A 22,959-nucleotide genomic window follows, 5' to 3' on the forward strand; every position below is an offset into this window, starting at 1 on the left:
AAAGCTAACAGTATACCTTTACTGTCTTGTCCTTAGATTATTGCCATTCTCCTGCAAACTGCTAGGTCCAAAGGGACTTTGACAGTCTTGCCAGCACAGAGAACACACTCAGTTGATGCCATTATGCTAACTGGACACGATGAGCAGGAAACAACAATCCCCTTAGGTGCCCTAGACATATGTGTGCCAGAGAGTTGGAGATGAAAATTCGACGGCCTGCCACATCGGGAAAGTTTCCAGCAGTCCAGAGGGCTGCGGAATGTTGCATATCTCTTCTAATGTGAGAGACGAGTTGCTGTCACTTATATCATATGCCACAAACAAAGAGGAGCAGTGTGTGGTGTGCCTTTTGGGTTTTGGAGTCAACACAGATCACAAGTTGTTTTCACTCAATTTCTGGGTAACCTGTAAATCTGACAATGTTCTATCTGAATCTCAAAAAAGCTCTTCAAGTGCCCAGGCTGTGGTGCAAGCTGCCTACCACTTGGGCACTATGCCTAGTAGATCCACGTGTCTGACTTAGGTGTCAGCCAAAGACTCCATGTGGCATCTCTGGCAACCCCCAACAGGAGGATCACTGCTAAGACCTCTGGAATCTTGGTCATGCTATCTCTGCTGACAACTATTATATCTCTGCAAAAGCAGTTTCTGGCTTGCTACTGGGCCTTAATAAAGGCTGAATGCCTGATTTATGGAACACCATGTGATTATCAGACCCAAGTGTTCATCATAAACTGGGTGTTATCTGACCTACAGAACCATGAAACTGGATTTTCACGGTTGCATCTCATTAGAAACTTCCCTCGTGGTCCAGTGGTTAAGAATCTGCCTTGCAAGGCAGGGGACGTGGGTTCGATCCCTGGTTGGAGAATGAAGATCCCACAAGCCTCAGTGCAACCAAGCCTGCAGGCCACAACTACTGAGCCCATGCTCCACAACTTGAGTACATGTGTCGGAACAAAAGAACCTTCGTGATGCAACGAAGATCCCGTGTACTGCGACTGAGACCGGAGGCAGTCAAATAAATAAAAGAAATTTGAAGTGCTATATCCGATACTGGGCCCAAACTGATCCAGAAGGCACAAATAACTACATGAGCAGCTGGTTCCGATTCCCATGGCGTCAGTTTCTACAGTTTCACCTCGGTTTATACTCAAAGGCTCCAAGGGGAGGAGGAGGAAGGACAGGCCTGATTTCTGGAAGGCTTTGTACAAGTAAATCAGTGACAGCCAGAAGTGGACGTCTGCTCAGGACAGCCCAATTCAGAGCTGGCCCTGAAAAACGGTGATGAAGAAAAACGGTCCCTGTGGGCAGAGCTTTGGGCAATACACATGTCATCCATTTGTGTGGAAGAAAGGAGGGCTAAGGTGCCAGTTTATATGGACTCGAGCAATATCTGATGGGCTGGCCATTTGCAGAGACTTGAAAAGAACACATCTGGGAAATCGATGACATGATGGTCTATGGAAGAGGTCTGTGGATGGCTTCTTTCTTTCTGCTCCCATAAGACAACAAACTATCTCATGGGGTTTCTTTTTTGTTGGTGTTCTGTTAAATTAATTTTTACTGGAGTATAGTTGCTTTACACATGGATGGCGTCTTAAAATGCTCAGAGAATGGGAAGTTATTCATGTCCTGTGTAAATGCTCATCACAAGGCAAACAGTGCCAGAGTCCTCACTAGTCGGATAAGACAATCCATCCTATAGATGCGGTCAGCCTCTTGCCCCAACCAAACTGGTGGTTCTCAATGGACCCCTCGCAAAGTGCGAAGCCACCAGGTCTCTATACGTCTTTATAAGAGGTGTCTGTGTTCTTTGTCTGGTTTTCACACAGTTTAATTAAAAAAATTGATTGTGGTAAAATACTTATAAAATTTGCCATTTGAACCATTTTTTAAAAGTTTATTTACTTATTTACTTTATGGCTGTGCTATGTCCTCGTTGCTGGGCGAGCGCTTTCTCCAATTGTGGCAAGTCAAGTGGAGCCTGCTCTTTGTAGCGGCGCCCAGGCTTCTCACTGCAGCGGCTTCTCTTGTTGCAGAGCTCGGGCTCTGGGCACAGGAGCTGGTAGTTTCGGCATGTGGGCTCAGTAGTTGTGGTGCTCGGGCTTAGTTGCTCCAAGGCACGTGGGATCTTAGTTCCTGGAGCAAGGATCCAATCTGTGTACCCTGCATTGACAGGCAGACTGTCAACCACTGGACCACCAGGGAAGTCCCATTCTAACCATTTTTCAAGTGTACCGTTCAAGTGCAGTGAGTACACACACAACGTTGAATAACTGATCACCACGGTCCATCTCCAGAAGTTTTCATCACCCCAACTGAAATTCCGCATCGGTAAACATTCACTTTTCATCATCCTCTGCCCACCACCTCTGGTAACCACTATTTAGCCTTCTGGACTGTTCCTATTCTGGGTAACTCATGAAAGTGGAGCATATGATATTTGTTCTTTTGTGTCTGGCTTATTTCACTTAGCATAGTGTTTTTGGGGTTCATCTACATTGTAGTATGTTGTCAGAATTTCCTTTCTTTTTAAGGCTGAATAATATTCCATCGTATCTATGAACCACATTTTGTTTATCTCTTTATCTGTCCAAGGTCATTTAGGCTGTTTCCACCTCTTGGCTGCTGTGAATAATGCCTCCACAAACAGGTGTACAGATACCTGTTTGAGTCTCTGCCTTCCGTGTTTTTGGTGCATAACCAGGTGTGAATTGCTGCATCATGATCACAGCATAATTTAAACACTCTCAAGTAAACTAATCCTGGTTTCACCAGGCTAACATTTTGCAGCATCAGTCTTTTTTTCATCTCCGACAGTTTTTCACACCAGCACCTCCCTGGACAGAAAGTAATGTGCGTGGCAACATCAAGTTTTTGTTTGCTGAGTTTTGACTGGTTTTGGGTTTTCATATGAGCCGTGAAAACTCTCACGGAGCCAACTTTAAAAAATGTATTTATTTTTGGTTGCGCTGGGTCTTCACTGCTGCACACAGGCTTTCTTTTAGTGCGGCAAGAGGAGGCTACTCTTCGGTGCAGTGCAAGGAGTTCTCATTGCAGTGGCTTCTCTGTTTCAGAGTTCAGGCTGTAGGGCACAGAGGCTCAGTAGTTGTGGTGCTCGGGCTTAGTCACTCCATGGCATGTGGGATCTTCCTGGACCTGGGACTGAATCAGTGTCTCCTGTATTGCAAGGTGAACCCTTAACCACTGGACCACCAAGGAAGTCCTGGAATCAACTTTTGATGGAAATGCCATCGGTTCAAATGCCAAGACCAGGAGGCTGGGGAGAGGATAAATTGGGAGACTGGGATTGACATATACACACTCCTATATAAAATACAGAGGACTAATAAGGACCTACTGTATAGCACACGGAACTCTATTCAAAACTCTGTAATCACCTATATGGGAAAAATTTGAAAAAGAGTGGATGCATGCTTATATATATAACAGATTCAGTCTGCATGCAGCAGAAACTAACACAACATTGTAAATCAGCTAGACTCCAAAACAATTTTTTTAATGCCAAGACAGTTCTTCTAAGACAGACCTTTTGAGTCCAGATATGAGGAAAACATTAACCATATATTGTCTGGTTGTTTGTAAAAGCTGCAGCAGAAAAAAATTTTTTCTTGATTATCGGCATCACTTACAAATCTTACAAGTGGTGAAATGGCATTTGTCAGTGAAATCTGTTGACTCATCAGCCTGGATAAAGAATCTGTTGTTTTTTCGGTTAATTACCAAGAAAAAAAATGTCTTCAGCATCATGTGACATCAGTATGTCTCGTTGTTGCTCCCTCTGAGAGTAGAATCTTTCCACTCTTTTGTTGAGCATCTTGCACTAACATTTCACTCATATAATTTCACACACTAGCATTATTAGTTTCTTTTTTTCTGAACAATAGATCTGTTACAAATAACTTGTTCTTTGAGGCTTTTTAATATAACAAATGTGGCTTATAAAAGCCTTCATCTGTTTGCTTTGTGATACCATAGATTAAAATTAGCACATTTGTCAAATGGCTGTAATTTGTAGTTAAATTCTTTCCAATTTTGCTAAAGCCAGGGCTACATTTGTAAGTCGTAATTTTTCATCACTAAGCCTACCAGATTTGTCTACAGTCCTAAGCTCCTCCTCTTTCACTTCACACCTCATAATAAAACATCACCACTTTGAATCACTAGACGCCTTTGTAAAACACAAATGCTAATAAGATATACAATAAAAGGGCATCATAATAACTAAACAGGAAACCCGCAAAAAAATATTAAATCATTCTGAAATTCACTTCTAACCCATATAATTCATGTTTTACATTGTTCATATCAACAGCAAAGTGGTAGGGAGGCCGCTGTGTGTGCTAAGTCTCTCAGTTGGGTCCAAATCTTTGCAACCCCATGGACTGTAGCCCACCAGTTTCCTTTGTCCATGGGGATTCTCCAGGCAGGAATGCTGGAGTGGGTTGCCATGCACTCCTCCAGGGGATCTTCCCAACCCAGGGATCGAACCAGCTCTCCTGCATTGCAGGCGGATTTTTTACGTCTGAGTGCCAGGGAAGCCCAAGAATACTGGAGTGGGTAGGAATGCCACGAAGTCATGGGAAAAAAAATATTTCTTTAGAAAAAATTTCCTCTGATTTTTTTTTTTTTTTTAACTGCAATGCCTGGCTTGTGGGATCTAGGTTCCCTGGCCAGGGATCGAAGCAGCACCAGGTGCAGTGGAAGCGCACAGTCCTAACCACTGGATCGCCAGGGAAGTCCCTCCTCTCGTTCTCTACCACATCAGAAAGTGTGTAAGTCAGTCAGCCGTGCGTAATGGGGAGGTAACCCGGAGGACAAGGGTGTGGTCATCCATCTTCACCTCCTCGTCTCCAGGCAACAGCATGTTCACACGTGATGGACAGACTTGATCTCATGCTGAAAACTGAGCAAGGCCCCACTCACTGAGCACTGCAGTCGGGGCTGAACAACCCCTCACAAATGAGTTCCGAGGCTGCTCCATTAGGGTCCATCCCTGAAACCGGTGGCATCACACAGCACACGAGGTTCAAAAATAACGCTGATTTCTTTTTTCTCTTCACAAGACAGAATCCCTAACCTAGAAACATCTCAAGTAAATTCTGTGGTTCTGCAGAACTCAGAAATCTCTGCCTAAGACTATCACTCCTGTCTGCTGGTTGATCCACGCTCCAGCCCAAAAGAAGCATGGAAATACACGCGCCCACATCCTAGGCCTTAAATTGAAGACCTGGAAGTTGTTGCACTGCTTCCGCTCTCACTCTTTGGCCATGCCTAGATGCAAGGCACACTGGGAAATGTCGTGTCTATTTGGGAGAACGTACCGGGAGGAAGAGGAGAACGGAACTGTGAAATAACTGTCCTATTAAAAACTCTTTCCTTGTCTGCTGCTGGCAGCACACTGAGCCCCGTGAGGGCCATAATCTCATCACTGGGCACCTGGTACCCAATGGCACTATGAACTTGGCTATGACCAAGCACTGAGGAAACAGCTATAGTCAAAGTGGGAACCTGAAAGTTCCAGAAGAGCTGCGCTGGTCATGAATGAATTCTGGTGGATTTCAGTAGGAAGACAGGACAGCATGGTGGAAAGTTTGAAATGAGTGCTGACTTTATAAGTTCTTATTTATTGAAGAGTTTGTTTATACTCTTTGAGCCGCATTTCCAAATTGGGATAAAACAAAATGGGCATAATATTATCCATCCTGTGGAGTTATTGTGAGGATTATATTTAAAGTGCATAAAGCTGGTCTTCAATAAATATTGGCTGTTAGTTTAATTTTAGTAATAACCCAAGAGGGAGGCTTCCATTACTGTCAACCATTGAGACAAGGATGACGATGCTAATTACCATTTGTTGTGCTATTAGTGTAATCTTTACATATCTTAACTTTTTTGACCCTATGCTGCAACTGCTGCCAAGTCACTTCAGTCGTGTCCGACTCTGTGCGACCCCACAGACGGCAACCCACCAGGCTCCCCCGTCCCTGGGATTCTACAGGCAAGAATACTGGAGTGGTTTGCCATTTCCTTCTCCAATGCAGGAACGTGAAAAGTGAAAGTGAAGTCACTCAGTCGTGTCCAACTCTTAGGGACCCCATGGACTGCAGCCTACCAGGCCCCTCCGTCCATGGGATTTTCCAGGCAAGAGTGCTGGAGTGGGTAGGTGTTATTATCCCCATTTTATAGAAGAACAAACTGAGGAAGAACAAACAAAGGAAAATTAAGCAACTAGACCAAGGTCACATACCTGTTTACAGTGGAAGTGGGCAGTTTGAACCTCAGAGCCAGTTGGTATCTAGGTACAACTGGGAACTGGACCATCTGGTTTCTTAAAGATTTTTTTTTTTTCCAGTAACAGATTTAAAGCAACTGCTGGGCCTCTGATGTCACCCTGAAATCCTTTGTCCAGCTTTGCCATTGACCTACTGGGTCACCTTGGGCCAGTCCCTTCCCCTTCTTGACCTCAGTTTCCTCCTTTTACAGTGAAGAGTTGGACACAATGATCCTTGATCCTGAACTGTAGCTCAGGAGGAGGCATTTGGGAATTAGGCCTGGGTAGAGGTCTGCCTGTGACATCATAGAGGGGAGAATTCCATAAGAAGTCAGGCTTTCCTAGAAGCCCCGTCTGATGGTTAGGTGATTAGGCGAGACAGGTTATCCAGGAAGGGCTCTTTTGGGCCCACGTGTTAAGCTTTCCTCATTCCAGGGTTCCCAGCATAGTCTCAGATCAATCTTCCATGTCTGCAAAGGCTCAAAATGAAGCAGACACTGACAACTCAGATGTGTTGTCTCACCCTAGCTCATCAACCCCATACCATAGGCCAGGCCACGGTGGAGTTCACCACCATCACCAAGGTGCATCCCGTCACCATGGTGAGTCCCACCATCATGGCTTATCCCATCATCGTGGTGGACCTCACCACCCTGATGAATTCCAAGACTTCCATGGCAATGTCTTCTCCCACCATGCCCACCGCTCCTATCACTCCCCCAATCATGGTGAGTCCCACCATCATGGTGTAGACCATGGCTCCACATCCCTTTCCCAGGATCCTTCCCGGGACACTCTCATCTCCCACCAATCCTATGGTGAGGACCACTTTGACAATGAGCATCACCATGGTAGCAGGAGACACCATGGGAGGTCCCGCCAACACAGGGAGCCCAACCACCATGGTGGGTTTCATCACCACGCTGAGGTTCCTGACTATAGTGGGCTCCATCGCCAAAGTGAGGCTTACCACCATAAGGACTCCACGCAATCTAGTAGCCGCTCCCACCTCAGTGAGGCCTATCATCATGGTGGGCACCACCACAGAAGGCCTACCTCCATGATGTCCTACCACCAGGGCCCACCTCACCACGGCGAACACCACCACAGAGAGCACCAGCACAGGGAGCACCAGCACGGCACACATCCTCATGATTACCCCCACCGAGATCAGCACCATGGGGAGTACCGTCATGGAAGCTCCCAACTCTTTGGCTCATACACGCCCCACACCGTGACCTTAGGCTCCCTCAGCTCTGCCTATTCTCGTCCAGCGGTCTTCCAGCCCAGCAAGCCAGACCGAAAGAGCTCAGCCTTCAGCTTGGCTCGTTCTCTTAGTACAGTGAACTCACACCCCTCCGAGACCTCCAACAAAGTCTATCCTCAGGACTCCTCCTCCAAAACCTCGGAAAGCTGCCCTGAAGAAGACGAGCACGTTCAGAAGCGCAAAGGTGCGTCTTGAGCTCACCCCTCACCCCCAACTCCAGCTGCCTGGCCCAGGTTCCAGACCTGAGTCAGGCCTGGCGTGTCCTTCACAAGGCTCGCTCTCCCCTGCTGGTGTAGTCCACTGGCTCTTCATGCGCCTGACCGTTCATCCTCCAGTTTTTTATTCCTGGAATTAGGCACCTCTTCAGGCATCAGTTGTTGGTTCATTCAGTCACTGTCTTCTTCATTCTCGTGTTCACTTCTCGAATGTCTCCTATTATTGAATGTGAAAGCTGGTGTAGGTCACTTATACAACCAAACCCAGACTGCCCAGTGAAGGGGTCCATCATCTGTATCAGAACAGCATTCTGGATGCTGTTTGTCCATTTTCCCCACTAAACTGTGACCTTCTTGAGGACAGAGGGAAGAACCAGTGCCTGAACGAGGGCCTGGTTGGAGGGCAGGGAGAACCTTGCCTGTTAAGATATAATCCTCCCCAAATTGTTCCCTAGTAGACATGGCATTAGCTTCTTGAACAAGAAGCAAGGGATTTGTGGAAGAGAAGGCAGTTAAGAGGGGGAAGATATGTCAGAAGCATCTTATAGGGAGAGGCCAAGGATACCAAGAGGATGGGGTGGCGAGGAAGACTGGGTCTTCCATGTGTAAGCTGCCATGTGAGTAAAAAGCATGGAGTGTAAGGGCCTGAGCCCCTGAAATATGCTCAAATCCCAAGCAGACTGGCACCTGCAAGGCAGGGTCAAGCCTTGGCTTCTATACCAGTGCAGGACAAGCATGCCTGCCCCTGAGTGAGCTGACAGCAGGCAGGCCTGGGAGGGTGCCCAGAACCCTGGGTCCCTTGCCCCCAAGAACTTGCCTTTCTGGCCCCCTTACAGTTGGCCGAGCCCCACGGACCCACAAGAAGGTGCACTCTTCGGACTTCTTGTATTGGTTGTGGGAAAAATTAAGCCAGCTCATTTGGGGTCTTCGGAGAATGCTCAGGAAACTGGTTGACTCCCTGGCCTTTGAAACCTTCATCATCTTCATCGTCTGCCTCAACACCATCATGCTTGTGGCTCAGACCTTCGCCGAAGTCGAGGTCCGGGGCGGTAAGAGCCAGGGAGCCCTGTTCACGTAGAGAAGGCCGTTGATGTTGGTCTGGGCCTCCTGTGAGCCTGACCAAGTTCCGGGTGATTTAAACAACTTAGCCCATTTGATCCTCACCCTGGGAGATGGGCGACATCGCGCAGCAGTTAGAGTGAGGCTCAGAGAGTTTTGCTGAAGTCAACCAGACCACCAGAGACAGGAGGGTCTTCTAAGCTTGAGTGTGTGCTGTTTGCGACTACAGCCACCAGGTGGCGCATCAGCTCTAAGTACGTTGATTTTTGCGCAGGAAGGATGCCCAGAACCCATGTCCGCTGGACGGGTCAGGAGGCCCTGGAGGCCAGGAGACCCTGGAGGGAGGAGGCTGGGAAAGCTGGGAAGAGCGTCCTTAAAACTCCAGGGAGCAGAGTGAAGGAGAGGACCTGCCACAGGACCCATAAACTAAGGAGAGAAGAAGAGTGGGCTGATGTTTCTTGCAAGCAGTTTAAGGCTCCCTTGGAAGCCCTTTACTATGTGAAGTGCATTTAATTCTCATGAAAATTCTATCAGGCAGACTGTTATTTTCACCATTTCATAGATGAGGAAAGTGAGGCACAGAGCAGTTGAGACACACAGCCATTGGACAGAGCCAGCTTCTCCCTAAATGGCTGCTTGCAAGTGAGGTTCCAGGGAGGAGGAGGAGGCAAGGGCTGGGCTGCTGGGGGCAGGGGTGGGCCTAAGCGAGGGCTCCCTCCTTCCTCCCCACCCCGTGTCCTCACAGAGTGGTACTTCACGGCCTTGGACTACATCTTCCTCTCCATCTACATGGTGGAAGCTGTGCTCAAAATCATTGCTCTGGGCCTCGTGTATTTTTTGGACCCCTGGAACAACCTGGGTGGGTAGAGATGGGGCCTGGATGTCTGTGTGTAGCGGGAGCCCCTGAACTGCCCAGAGGTGACAAAAGCAGGGGGTGTTGGTGCTGGAAGGGCTGTGGGCCTGGGCACGGGGCCTGGGCAGCAGTCTGTGACACCCAGGCACCCCTGTGTCTGCAGATTTCTTCATCATGGTCGTGGGTACGCTGGACTTCGTGCTCATTCAGGTCAACTCGTCCTCCACACGTGCAATCCACAACCAAAGCGTCTTCCGCATCTTCAGGGTCTTTAAGACCCTGCGAGCCTTGCGGGCGATCCGAGTCCTTCGGAGGCTCAGGTTAGCAGGACCACAGCTGCCGATGACAAGGCTGTAGATTCCCAGAATGCTTTTCTGATGAGTCTCCTGCCTTTCACTAGGCTCAGTCTCTTATTTTCCAGAGAGGGGCTGGGACCCTCTGCAAAGTAACTAGCAAACAAGGGACCTACCGCCTCAGTCATCAGCAGTCTGAAATCTGTCATCACCATCGGTTTCTGAGCACAGACTCCCACCCCACTGACACAGCCTCTGTCTCGAACTCTGCCCACAGATTCCTGACCAACCTCCAGGAAGTGACCGGGACCCTGGCCCGGTCCTTGCCATCCATCACCGCCATCCTCATCCTCATGTTTACCTGCCTCTGTATCCATGTCGTGGGGCTGGGTGGGAGCATGAGGTGCTGTCATGGACAGAGTGGTGAGGCGGAATCAGAAGTTGGGGGTGGTGAGGGGAGAGGAAGAGGGGGGAGAGGACCCCGTGAGCCGGTTTGGTCCTCAACAGCCAGTCCTGTTCTCTGTGGTACTCCGGGCACTGTTCCGCTACTCTGACCCCAAACGCTTCCAGAACATCTTCACCACCATCTTCACGCTCTTCACCATGCTCACCCTGGACGACTGGTCCCTCATCTACCTGGACAGCCGGGCCCAGGGTAGGGCAGGCCTCAGGCTGGGTGGAGGGCAGGGACTGTCTGGGTAGGCAGACCTTGAGGGCTCAGTTATCCCATCTGCCAAGTGGGGCTTCTGAGCTGCGCTGACCGGGGTGTGGTGAGGATCGGCAAGGGACTCAAAGCTCAAAGGAGCCCACCCCGTCTCTTCCAGGCGCCTGGTACATCATCCCCATTCTCATGATCTATATCATCATCCAGTACTTCATCTTCCTCAAGTGAGGACCCGCCCCCCTGCATGCCCCAGCTTTACACCCCCCAACCTCACCCCAGGGGCACCCCCTCTGCGCTCCTTTCACTATGGTTTTGCCACCATGAACCCAGAGGAGGGTGCAGTCTCCCCTCCAGCCCCCTCCTGTCTCTTGCCCCAGCCTGGTGATTGCTGTCCTGGTGGATAACTTCCAGATGGCACTGCTCAAAGGCCTGGAGAAAGAGAAGCAGGAGGTAGTGAGGGGATGGAGCGGGTGGACCCATTGGGAAGACATGGGGAGGGGGCACAGAAGCCGCAGGGAAGGGTGGAGAGTGCTCTGGGACAGGCGGACATGGGGCTCTGGCAGAATGGAAGCCTCTTCTTTGCAGAAGGCGGCTGAGCTCCATGAAAAGCTGCTGGATGACTCAGTGACGAAGCTCATGGAAGCAGGTACCAGCACCCCACTTCTTCCCTGACAGACAGAGAGTGCCAGGACCAACTTTACTTATTTATTTATTTTTGGCCACACTGGGTGGTTTGCAAGATCTCAGTTTCCTGACCAGGTATCAAACCCAGGTCCCAGGAGTGAAAGCGCCAAGTTCTGTCCAATCAGGAGAATTTTCAGAGCTTAGAACTTTGGTCCAAAGAACTCCATGACTGTCCGCCACACTGATAGTCAATTCTTGAAAGACCCATTTGCAAAACAACTAACTAGCCACATTCAGTTCAGTTCAGTTGCTTAGTCGTGTTCAACTCCTTGCAGCCCCACGGACTGCAGAACGCCAGGCCTCCCTGTCCATCACCAACTCCCAAAGTTTACTCAAACTCATGTCCATCGAGTCAGTGATGCCATCAGACCATCTCATTCATCCTCTGTCGTCCCCTTCTCCTCCTGCCCTCAATCTTCCCCAGCATCAGGGTCTTTTCCAAAGAGTCAGTTTTTCACATCAGGTGGCCAAAGTATTGGAGTTTCAGCTTCAGCATCAGTCCTTCCAGTGAATATTCAGGACTGATTTCCTTTAGGATGGACTGGTTGGATCTCCTTGCAGTTCAAGGGACTCTCCAGAGTCTTCTCCAACACCACAGTTCAAAAGCATCAATTCTTCAGCGCTCAGCTTTCTTTATAGTCCAGCTCTTACATCCATACATGATTACTGGAAAAACCGTTGCTTTGACTAGATGGACTTTTGTTGGCAAAGTAATGTCTCTGCTTTTTAATATGCTGTCTAGGTTGGTCATAACTTTTCTTACAAGGAGTAAGCGTCTTTTAATTTCATGGCTGCAGTCACCACCTGCAATGATTTTGGAGCCCCCCCAAATAATGACTGTCACTGCTTCCATTGTTTCCCCATCTATTTGCCATGAGGTGATAGGTCCAGATGCCATGACCTTGGTTTTTTGAATGTTGAGTTTTAAGGCAACTTTTTCACTCTCCTCTTTCACTTTCATCAAAAGGCTCTTTAGTTCATTGCTTTCTGCCATAAGGGTGGTGTTATCTGCATATCTGAGGTTATTGGTATTTCTCCCAGAAATCTCTGATATCTAGCCACATTACAATTCACCGAACATTCATTTCTGTTAATAATGTACAAAGTTTATAGCAGTTGGTCTTATATGAGATGATTTCAACTGTCCTTGAGGCTTTTGTCCAGGTATTATACATGCTTGTCCAGAGTCACTCAAAGTGGATTGAGAGTCTATAAAAATGAAGTTTCCTGTACGTGTTTATTTTTACACATCTGACTTTCTGGGTGAACAGATTTTGAGCCAATGGCTTTGCCTCCTGCTGAAAAATGTTCAGAACTTTAGAATCTGAACTCCGGAATCCCACTCTTAGTATCATCAACACCAAAGGATTAAAGGCCCTCAAGTGTCACCTGGCCCCTCACCTGTCCTCTCCATCTTGGGCACTCAATGCAAAAAAAGCTTAAAACAAAAAGAGGAATTAATTGTCTCAGATTACTTAGCAACTTGTCTTCAGCTGAAGACAGGAGGAGAAGGGGACAAGGGGACAAGGGCTTGATGTTCCCCTTCTTTCTCTACATCCAGAGCCTAAAGAGGTGCTAAGTGAACACACTATACAGAAGCAGCTCATTGAGAAAAAGTTTGGAGCCATGACTGAGAAGTAAGGAGATGCAAAGGGAGGGCAGGTGTCGGGTCTGAGGGGAGAGGCCTGGGGGCCGACTGGGCCCGGACAGCTGCGGGCTCATGGCTGTGCTCATGGCGGGGATCCTTGGCACAGACTCCTGGCTCTCAGGCCTGGCTCTCAGGAGAGCCTTCTCCCGGAAAGCCAGGCCTGCCCCACCTCATCTAGACTGGCTCTGAACCAGCCTTCCAGGCTCTTCTCTGCTGTCGGCAGAGCTCGAGCCCCAAGCTCTCTGTGATCACGGCACCCACTCATCGCCCTGGCCCATCCTGGCTTTATGCACAGCACAGCACATACGTGTCCACCTTCAGGCCTTTGCCCGCCCTGTTCTCTCTGCTGGGATGTTCTCTGGCTGCCGACAGCAGGCATGGGTGATCAAGAGCTGGAAGAACTGAGATCCAGTCCTGCTCATTTCACCTCCTGGCTGCTCTCCCAGCTGCCCTCCGCCCTCCACATCCCAGCTCCTCAGCCCCTAGCGGGGGCTGGGACTTGACTCCTCTGTGATACTTTCTTTGGGGGTTTCTCAGCCTCCAAACTCTTCCCCATTGGCACACCTTCGCCTCCACTGAGAGTGGTCTTTGTTTTTGTCGCTGTTTTGCCTGTTGGTTTTCATCTTTCTTCCTTCTACTTTTTATTTACTTAGCGATCTTTGTTTAAAAAAAAAAAAGTTTTGGCTTTTCCTGCCTTCTCTGAGTTTGCAGCCTTATAAGGGCTCCTGCCTCCCTTTGCTTAAGGTCGGGGCACCTCACTTTGACCTTCCCTGAGTGTCTTCATCTTGAATTCATCCATCCTCTAAAAACTTCTTCCTTGAAGCCCGCCTGGTCCTCAGGACACTCCCCACTGTTCACAGATCTGGGCGCGCTGGGAACCCTGTCTATGCTTAGCAAACCCTCAAAGTGTCTTTCAAGCTCAGCCCAGTGATGCTTCCTCCAGAAACCTTTCCTGATACCCTGGTACCGGGTCAGGTTTTCCTCCTCTGGGTCCCTCAGTGCCCTGTGTTTACACTTGTCACCGGTGTAAACACCCTGGGTTTGCCTTCTTGGCTCTGTCACAGACTGAGCTGCTTGTGGCAGGAGCTGTCTCTTTTTTGTTTGTGTCCTCCAAGCACCACGCGATGTTCAGCGATTTCAGTGTTGTTTGATGGCTGGGTTGATAAGGCACACTGGCAGTGAAGGAGTTAATGAATGGGTAGTGGGTGGGGGTGGGGGTGGGGCCAGGGAAGAGCAGGTGGATGGAGAGATAGGTGAGAGAGGGAAAGGGTGGGATGGTTCCATGGGTGAGTCAATGGATAGATAGCCCGGCGAGTGTACCAGTAGGTGGCTGAGTGGGTGCATGAGTCAGGGTGGGGTAGGTTGGACGGATGCAGGGGCAGGTGGTTGGGAGGTAAACAATCCTCAGAACTCTCCATGGCCCAGGCAGATGGTGGGGCTGCAGGGTATATGTGGAAAATGAGATACACCACGGAGGGCCCACACAGAAAAGGGCTGGCCGTGGCTGAAAATGGAGGCATAGGGTGCTGTGAGTGGGGGCTTGAGGGGTGCGGAGGCGCTCTGGGGGCTGAGATGGCCCAGCTTTGCCCCCTCTCCACCGCCCTCAGGCAGCTGGAGACCCTGTTCCACTTCCTGCAGCTGGTGGCTGGCGTGGAGCATTACCAGCTGAAGTTCCGCTCCCAGGCCGCTGTCATCGATGAGATTGTGGACACCACATTTGAGGTGAACCAGGCAGGACCTGGGAGGAGCCAGGTGGAGAGGGCGGGGCACTGGAAGTGGCCCGAGTGAGAGCAGTGTGGGCCTCCCGGAAGCAGAGGCTGGCGCCATCACTTCCCACCCCCTCCCCCGCAGGCTGGAGAAGAGGACTTCAGGAAGTGACCCCCAGAGAGGCAGCCTGGGTCCAGACTTCAGCCTCTGGCTGGCTGTCCACCAACTCCGGCCAAGTCCCCATATCCACTGGAAAGATCACTGGGCCTGTGGGAGTGGGGGGAGGTGGCCAACAGAGTTTTAAAACCCCAGGTGGCTCTGTGTCCTCACTGGCCCTACCAAAGCACAAGGGAACCTGTGTGCACGCACGCACGTGCAGCCTGGAGCATGTCTACATGGGAGTGTTCTGGGTGACAGGCTTGTCCTTGGATCCCTTCCTGCCCCACTGGGGCCTGGCATCCTGGCTGGGCCTGGCAGGGCCTTAACAGCAGCCGGGGGCGGGTCGGGGGGGGTCATGTGAAAAGTGGACCAGGCTCAGTGATGGACGGAGAGTGGGCAGTCACCCTGCTTCGGGGAGGGAGGTTGGTCTGGCCCAGGAGACGGGAGAACAGGTTAAAACAGCGCCCAAGGGACCAGGAGGCTCTGGGAATGAGGGCTCAGAGCCTAGGAACTCGGGCCTGCCAGCACCCTCAGCATCCAGTATCGGGGTGCCAACTCGCTGGGGACAGCCTGAGCCCAGAAGGCAGAGGTCATCACCATAACCTGCCCTGCCTGCGGTGAGGCTAAAGAGCCTCGGGGAGGGGAGAGGAGGGAGGCTGTTCAAGTCCTCCTGGCCTTGGGTTGGGCATAGGGAGTGGTGTGTGTGGCGGGGACAAGCCTCTGGTAGAGGAAAGCGAGGGATGAGCGCCCCTGTAGGATGCCCAGGATGGCAGTGGGCACTGAGAGCTAAGTCCGCTCACATCCAGCCAGAGGGAGGTCTCCCACCACCCACAGCACCCACCTTACCTCTAGCAGAGTGAAGCTGGAGGGAATCGGGGATAGAAGCCCAGAGCAGGGGCTGAGGGGTGGCCATTTCGCTCGCTACCCCGTCTACATCCAGTCTGGACCAGACAGTGGCCACGTCTCCAGGCCCCAGAGAGAAGCAGCGCGTCTCATCCCGGGTCCAGGCCCAGCCGAGAGAACGGACAGACTGCGGAGGAAATGCCCACCGGGGACTTGGGCACAGTTTCCACGGGCGCAGAGACCACTGGCCTCACCTCACCGCACGACCTCACACATTCATGCAGCATTTCCTGCCCCTGAGCCCATGCCAGCCACGCAGGAGGCTCCTGCTTGCTGGCACCTGGGAGCCAGCCAGCAGCAGACTGACCGCATCTGCCGTATCTGACAGGCTGGAGTTTCCCCTACAACCCTCGGTCCTCAGACCCAGCTCCTCAGGCCCACCGCCACCCCAAACGGCCTCCGAGGGCTCTAGAGGAGCAGGACCCGGGAGCTGGGGCTGTTCCGTGTTAAGTCCCAGCATCGGGCAGGAAGCTGGCTGGGCAGGAGTGGGCGTGAGGCCTGGCCTGGCCGGGCCGCGGGCAGGGGCCGCCAGGTGCTCCCCACACCCACCCCGGCCGCCGCCTGGGGCCTGGTGGGGCCCACCCTCTGAGCTCCCACAGGATCCGGTTCCCACCCATCCTGTCCCAGACACGCACGGGTGTGCCTCGGGCATCTGAGAGACAGCTCCAGCCGGGGCCTGTGGCTCTGTGTTTGGGGGGCTGTGTATACGTCTCCAGGATGTCCTCAGCGTGGGGCTGTTGTTCCCGTGTGTTTGTGTCTGTGCTTCTGGGTTGCTAGGTCTTATGCGTGTGTGTGTGTGTGTGTCTGGATGTGTGTGTGGTGCCTGGGAGCAATCTGAGGCTTCATGGTGGGTGTGTGTCTGTGTGTCTGGAGTCTTGAGAAATTCTGGATGCGTGTGTGCATCTTGTGTAGTGAGTGTTAATTCCAGCCACAGATTCAGGTGTGCAAAACCTGTTCCAACTCTATTTCTTTAAAGGACATTAAACTGCATCTGTCTCCTCACCCCTTCTATGGACAGCGGATTTGACCTCGCTCCCCTGGGCGCTCCCTGCCAGCCCCTTCCAGGGGTCTTGCTCAGGACAGAGGGTGGGGGAGTCCTCCTGGCATGGGGCCCACAGTGTGTGTGTCTTGGCCGGCAGGGGCTCTGCCATCTCTGGGCCACATGCTGGTCTAAGAATCTCATGGGATGAGAGCTCAGTGGGCGGGGCAGGGCGGGGTGGGCTAAACCCCCCACGTGCCACTCTGAGCCGTCCTGGCAGCTGAGAGGGAACAGGGCTCAGGCGCCCCTCAGTCTCCCCTGGCTGCTGTGTCCTTCTAGTCCTGGGGCATCATCTCTCTCCTGTGACTTTGTTTCCCCACCCATAACTTGGCAAACTCTGGGAGTCTCTGCAGGATCATTCCTCTATGGTGCTGGGATATTTGGGGGACTCAAATTTGGGAGCTGAACTTTGCACCCTTAGCATCTTCTGGGCTGAGATGGCAGAGGCCAAGCATGGGGTGGCGTGGGCACCCTGTTGGCTGGAGCGGGGTTGCTGGGAGTGGGAGTGAGGATAAGAGAGGGACTCAGAAGAGACCAATGCCACAAGCAGTGCTAGCGATTTATTGCCGTAGATACAGTCCAAGGAACTGACATCCCCTCCACCCATGCGCCCAGTCCTGCCCAGCCTCATTGGCTCCCTCTCTCCCCCAAGCCCACAGGGGTCTCTACAGGGACACACAGTCGTGCTTTAGAAGCTGGGAGGAGTTCTTCCAGGGAACCACAAGGATCTCAAAGTCACAGCGCAGCTTCTGCAGAGAGAAAGATGAAAAAGATGGGGTGAGCCCAGGCCCCACCCAGGCCACCGCCTCCCAACAGCCCTGTGCCTGTGACACTCTGGGATGCAAGAAGGAACAGCGAATTAGATGGTCAGGACCACCAGACCCCAGATCTTTCCAGGCAACCCCGCCCTCCCACCCTGCCAAGTCCAGGGGAAGCCCCAGTCTGCTCCTCTCTGCACCCTCACCCTAGCCTCAGGGCTGAGTCAGCCACACATCAGCCCGGCCAGCCAGACCAGTCCAGGCTGGGCAACCTAAGGGCCCGGCTGCTGGGCTGATGCCTAACTGGGGACACAGCTGTTACCTCCTGCTGTGCTTCTGCGGCCAGGGGGCAGGTGGTGAGGTCTACGTGGTCTCCAGCCACAGCACTCTTCCGGCAGGCCGTGCTCCCCATGTCCACGGTCAGGTAGTACTTGATGCCCGCCACCAGCTGGGGCAGAGGTGGGCACAGGTCAGGGGTGCCTGGAGACAACCCTTGACCTGGACCTCTCACCTCCCTCCGTGTCCCCCCATCACCCATCACCTTCCCCTGGGCATAGCCAGCACACCGCCTTTGGATTCAAACCTGAGATGGGGGGACTGGAAAGGCGGGGAGAGGGCAGCAGGGAGTTCTGGTGGGGGTCCTGTGGTGAGGCGGGCAGAGCCTGGGCCAGGCAGGAGCCTGAGACTCAAGTCCACACCGCTGCCCCTTCTCACTCACCCCACCGCACCCCAATCCGCCTTTCAGGACCAGGCCGATTCAGGGTTGAACCTTATTTGAAATTCTGAGATTCTGCTCCGCATGGACTTTTGACATTAATTGGATTTTGAAAACTGTTGTATTAAGATGCCGCCCTGATTACTCTTAGTCGCCCCCTCCATCTGGGGCCCGGCTGGGGCCGCGCTCGCCTCCCCGCCCCCTCTCCCCCGTCGGCTCCGTACCCCCTCCCCCCGTCGGCGCCGCCCCTTCCCCGGCCCGGCCCGCCCGCCCCGCACCTGGCTGTGCGCCCGGAGGATGGTGATGTCGCGGTAGTAGTAGTCGCTGTTGCTGCCCATGTTGTAGTTGGCCACGGCCACCTGCGCCGCCTTCTGCACCTGCGGGTCGTTGGGCGACAGTTCCTGCAGTTCTCCGACCTTGCGGTCCCCCGGCCGGGCCCGGGCGTCGCGGGGCAGCGCCAGGAGGCAGAGTGCGAGCAAGGCCAGGGCCATCGGCAGCAGGAGGCTCGGACGCGCCATGGTCGTCGGTGTCGGTGTCCGACCTCGGCCGGCGCCGCTTTTATGGGCTCCGAGGCCCCGCCTGGCCCCGCCCGCCGCTCGCCGCGCGCCCCCGCAGGCGGGGAGGGATCCACCCAGCCTGGGCGGTCCACCCGCGAGGCCGCCTTCGGGGTGCGGAGGAGGACAGCGGACAGGCCCCAGCACACCTGGGCATCACCACGACGCTGCTTGCCCTCCAGGCACACCTGGTTGGGGAGGGCAAGGACTGCGACAGCTCCCAGCCGCAAGTGCCACCACAGGGACAGCTCACGGAGACCCATCCCATATGAGAAACCCACAACAGCTACCAGCAAGCTCTTAACTATCTCCAATGCGTAGTCTTGGAGAAGTTACTTAACCCTCACTGCCTCAGTTTCCTCCTCTGTGAAATGGGTTGCTTCGAGGCTTCAATAAGTGCTTAGGGGAGGCCAGGTGCTATATAAACAGCAGGTAAGCAGGAGTCCCTACTGCACTGAGCCGGGCACTGTTTAACCCTCGTGACCAGCATGATGTAGGGATCAGTGAGCAAGGGTTCCATTTTACAGAGGAGTAAACAGGACATAGAGTAAACAATTGATTTTGCCCAAGAACACAGGCTGGTAAATAGTAAATGGTGACACTGGCTTTTAAGCCCAGGCAGGAGCTAGTGGTATAGGATCCGCCTGCCAATGCAGGAGACGTAAGAGATGAAAGTTCGATCCCTGGGTCGGGAAGATCCCCTGGAATATGAAATGGCAACCCACTCCAGTGTTCTTGCCAGGAAAATCCCATGGACAGAGGAGGCTAGAGGGCTACAGTCCATGGGGTCACATAGAGTTGGACATGACTGAGCGCACCCCCACACAGGAGACACAGTCTAACTCAAATCTGTGTTCTCAGTCCAGAGGGAGCCCAAAGGACGAGAACTGGCCAGGAGTGTGGGTGGTCCCAGCTCTGCCATTTACTGCCTGGGGGACTTCCAGCAAGCCCTTTGACCTCTGGGAGCCTCAGTCCTCACCTGAAGAAAGGTTGACAACTCTTGTCTTCTAAGGTCTTGCTAATTATAATGGCCTGAAACTGGGTCACCCATAGGTAAACTGGGCATATGTTGGAGGTACCGGCAAAACAGGGCTATGATTTTTAACTTTTTGGCCACACTCTGCATGTGGGATCTTATTTCCCAGACCAGGGATAGAATGCACATCCTCTTTTGTAAGGGCGTCTTAACCACTGGACCGAGATGGCGGAGGAATAGGACAGGGAGACCACTTTCTCCCCCACAAATTCATTGAAAGAACCTTTGAGCATCGAGCAAATTCCACAGAACAACTTCTGAATGCTGGCAGAGGACATTAGGCACCCAGAAAAACCACTGGACCAGTGGGCAAGTCCCAGGGCTATGATTTCTGGGCAGAATAATCTGACACAATATAAAAAGCAGCACTGAAGTAGTCAACACAGGAAAAGTTTGACATTTTTTAGAATTTTCTACAATTAATATTTTAAGAATTCAGGGTGCGTGCTAGTGGCTTCAGACTTTTTTGAGATCCTATGGACTGTAGCCCGCCAGGCTCCTCTGTCCATGGGATTCTCCAGGCAAGAATTCTGGAATGGGTTGCTATGCCCCTCTCCAGAGGCTCTTTCCAGGCCAGAGATCAAACCAGCATCTCCTCTGTCTCCTTTATTGCAGATTCCTTACCGCTGAGCTACCGGGGAAGCCAAGCGCAGGGCAGTTTGTACTTTTAATCTCTTGTTGGGGGGTGGGGGGAGGTGGGTGTTTTTTGCTCTGGGGACACTAATCTTTAGTGTTTCAGGGCCTCTGAGGATCTTACCTGGGGCTTGGGAGAGGTGGTGGTTTTCAGTAAGCAACAAAGTGTTGGGGCTTAATAAGTGGTAGCTATTATTGTGATGAATACTATGAGTAAGCATCCAAGATTCCCTGATCCCAACCCCAATTCTCAGACCCTCAGAATCCCGCGGTCAGGAAAGGCAGGGATTTCTCCCAGGGAGACCAGGACCAGCGTGTAGTCACTGCCCAGTCCAGATGCTGCCCCCCCCCTCAGCACAGCTGTGAAAAACAATCTTGGGACGCCAAGGAATAGTCCCAAGTTTGCTGTGGGCTCAGGTGTCTGCCTTAAAGGGACAGACCAGTTATGGAGTCCAAGCTCCCTCTGCTTGCCATATGACAGGCCAGGGAATCCCAGAGACAAGGTGCTGAGGCGAGGAATACAACTGTATTTGGGAAGCTGGCTGACTGAGATGGCAGACTAATGTCTCAAAATGACCGTGCTGTTGGGGTCTGGATGCCAGGCTCGTTTACAGAACCTGAGAGAGAAGCAATGAGGCACTGAAGTCAAAAGGCCCAGCCGAGAGAAGAGGCAGTGAGGAGGTCAAGTAAAAAGGGCCTTCAATCTTGCAAAACATCTCCAGGAGGGCCAGCATTTGGAAGAAGCGTGTTAATCCCCTTTTTGTAGTCATTCACAGGGGGACAGAGTCGGATTCTCTATGAGCTGAACAAACGCACTTTAGTTTCACAGTCAGGCAGAGGGCCAGGGTCCTCTGAGGCAGGCCATTATGTCCTGGCTTCCCAGGTGGCTCTGACAGCAAAGAATTCACCTACGATGCAGAAGACTGGGGTTCAATTCCTGGATCAGGAAGAGCCCCCGGAGAAGGGAATGGCTATCCACTCCGGTATTCTTGCCTGGAGAATTCCATGGGCAGAGGAGCCTGGTGGGCTAAAGTTCAGGGGGTTGCAAAAAGTCAGACATGACTCAGTGACTAACACAACACATAAGAACAGCAGGAAGAGAGTCAAAAAAACAGTTCCAATGTAGAGTGAGAACCGGTTCTTCTCTGCAACAGACCCATTTGTGCAAGAGCTGGGGAGAGCTTGGCTTGATGAGGAGGCCAAGGCCAGGCCGGAGCCCGACCAAGAGAGCCTGGCAGTGGCAGAGTAAGAGGCCCAGACTGCAGCACATGCTGGGAGAGGTGGAGAGGCAGCCCCAGGCGGCCAGGAACCTCCTCAGGTTCTTCTAGGTCTGCTCTTCTGTCACTTGGAACTCAGCTGCAGCTGCACTTAACCTGCACCTGCTCCCTGGGAAACTAGCCAAGGGCCAGTGTCCCCAGCTCACTTGCCCCTACCCTGTCATTCCTTTGTGCTGACACCAACAAATCTTTTGCACACCAACCTAACAATTTCCAAAGACTTTTCACCCACTGGTCTATTCTCAACAAACACCCCGAGTTAGTAGCACCATCATTTTGCAGGTGAAGAAAGTTATTCAGAGGTCAGGACAGCTGGAAGACCCTGGACCCAACCAGAGTAACATTAGACCATAGTATGGCCTGAAACTCCAGGGACAGTCCCCATGACCTTTCTGGGCTTCAGACTGGCACCCTCCAAGGAAGCAGCCTGTAACAAGAGCTGGGCCCAGCTCTGGCCACCTGGTGACCTTCCAGGGGGCCTCTCACACTTCCAAGACCCAGGCTTACACCGAACCTTCATCCCTAATAATCAGCATAATTTCTAATTACCTAATTGCTCTATCCTTGAGTCTTTATTTTTGTTCTCCCTTTTATCTTCTACTGTTCTGAGATGTAGCTAACATACAGAAAAGTACACAGTGTCTTGGATCACCACCATACAGGTCAAGAAGTGGAAACTGCTACTCTCAGCCCCCTATGCTCCCATGCATCACACCTGTCTCCTTCCCCCAAAGGCAATCACTCCCCACTTCTCTTTACCAACGACTTTTGCAATAAGCTTCCCTAGTGGCTCAGACAGTAAAGAGTCTGCCTGCAGTGCAGGAGCCAGGTTCGATCCCTGGGTCGGGAAGATCCCCTGGAAAATGAAATGGCAACCCACTCGAGTATCCTTGCCTGTAAAGTCCCATGGACGGAGCAGTCTGGCAGGCTACAGTCCATTGGAGTCATAAAGAATCGGACACAACTCAGTGATTTCATTTTCTTTTGCAATAAGCACTTTTCCCCCTTCTAGTTCTACTGTCTCTGCAAAGATGCCCACACATGGATCCAGCTGGGAGCCCTTGTGAATGAACAAGGCTGCTGTGAACATCTGCTCAGGTGTGACGCAGGTGTGCCTTGCGTCCTGTCCCATCCCTGGAGAGGAACTGCTGGCTCACAGGGTGGGTCTTCAGGTTTACTGGCAAACACCCAACTGTT

The 22,959-nt window shown here is 52.1% G+C and overlaps 2 protein-coding genes across 2 annotated transcripts; one reads left to right on the forward strand and one right to left on the reverse strand.

Annotated features, from left to right (window-relative positions):
* Positions 1–7,146: 7,146 nt before the first annotated feature.
* Positions 7,147–14,859, forward strand: CATSPER1 (cation channel sperm associated 1). Its single transcript, XM_070358985.1, has 14 exons — positions 7,147–7,262; positions 7,377–7,483; positions 7,573–7,749; positions 8,617–8,829; positions 9,585–9,698; positions 9,856–10,012; positions 10,263–10,354; positions 10,497–10,640; positions 10,810–10,873; positions 11,027–11,099; positions 11,235–11,295; positions 12,895–12,970; positions 14,589–14,703; positions 14,833–14,859. The coding sequence occupies exons 1-14, from the start codon at positions 7,147–7,149 to the stop codon at positions 14,857–14,859; spliced, it is 1,536 nt and encodes a 511-aa protein (XP_070215086.1).
* Positions 14,860–17,327: 2,468 nt separating this feature from the next.
* Positions 17,328–18,844, reverse strand: CST6 (cystatin E/M). The gene is made up of 3 exons (XM_070360032.1): positions 18,541–18,844; positions 17,870–17,995; positions 17,328–17,538 (listed from the first exon to the last, which is right to left on the reverse strand). The coding sequence occupies exons 1-3, from the start codon at positions 18,778–18,780 to the stop codon at positions 17,455–17,457; spliced, it is 450 nt and encodes a 149-aa protein (XP_070216133.1). The 5' UTR covers positions 18,781–18,844; the 3' UTR covers positions 17,328–17,454.
* Between the last annotated feature and the right edge of the window lie 4,115 nt (positions 18,845–22,959).

This window comes from Bos mutus, chromosome 22 (assembly GCF_027580195.1).
Source record: "Bos mutus isolate GX-2022 chromosome 22, NWIPB_WYAK_1.1, whole genome shotgun sequence".
NCBI lineage: Eukaryota > Metazoa > Chordata > Mammalia > Artiodactyla > Bovidae > Bos > Bos mutus.

Coding starts and splice junctions, on each gene's coding strand:
- CATSPER1 (XM_070358985.1), top strand. CDS start 7,147: ATGGTAGCAGGAGACACCATGGGAGGTCCCGCCAACACAGGGAGCCCA. Junction 8,830..9,584: donor CGAAGTCGAGGTCCGGGGCG/GTAAGAGCCAGG, acceptor GTGTCCTCACAG/AGTGGTACTTCACGGCCTTG. Junction 9,699..9,855: donor GGACCCCTGGAACAACCTGG/GTGGGTAGAGAT, acceptor CTGTGTCTGCAG/ATTTCTTCATCATGGTCGTG.
- CST6 (XM_070360032.1), bottom strand. CDS start 18,780: ATGGCGCGTCCGAGCCTCCTGCTGCCGATGGCCCTGGCCTTGCTCGCA. Junction 17,996..18,540: donor TCCTCCGGGCGCACAGCCAG/GTGCGGGGCGGG, acceptor CCTCTGCCCCAG/CTGGTGGCGGGCATCAAGTA. Junction 17,539..17,869: donor CCGCAGAAGCACAGCAGGAG/GTAACAGCTGTG, acceptor TTCTCTCTGCAG/AAGCTGCGCTGTGACTTTGA.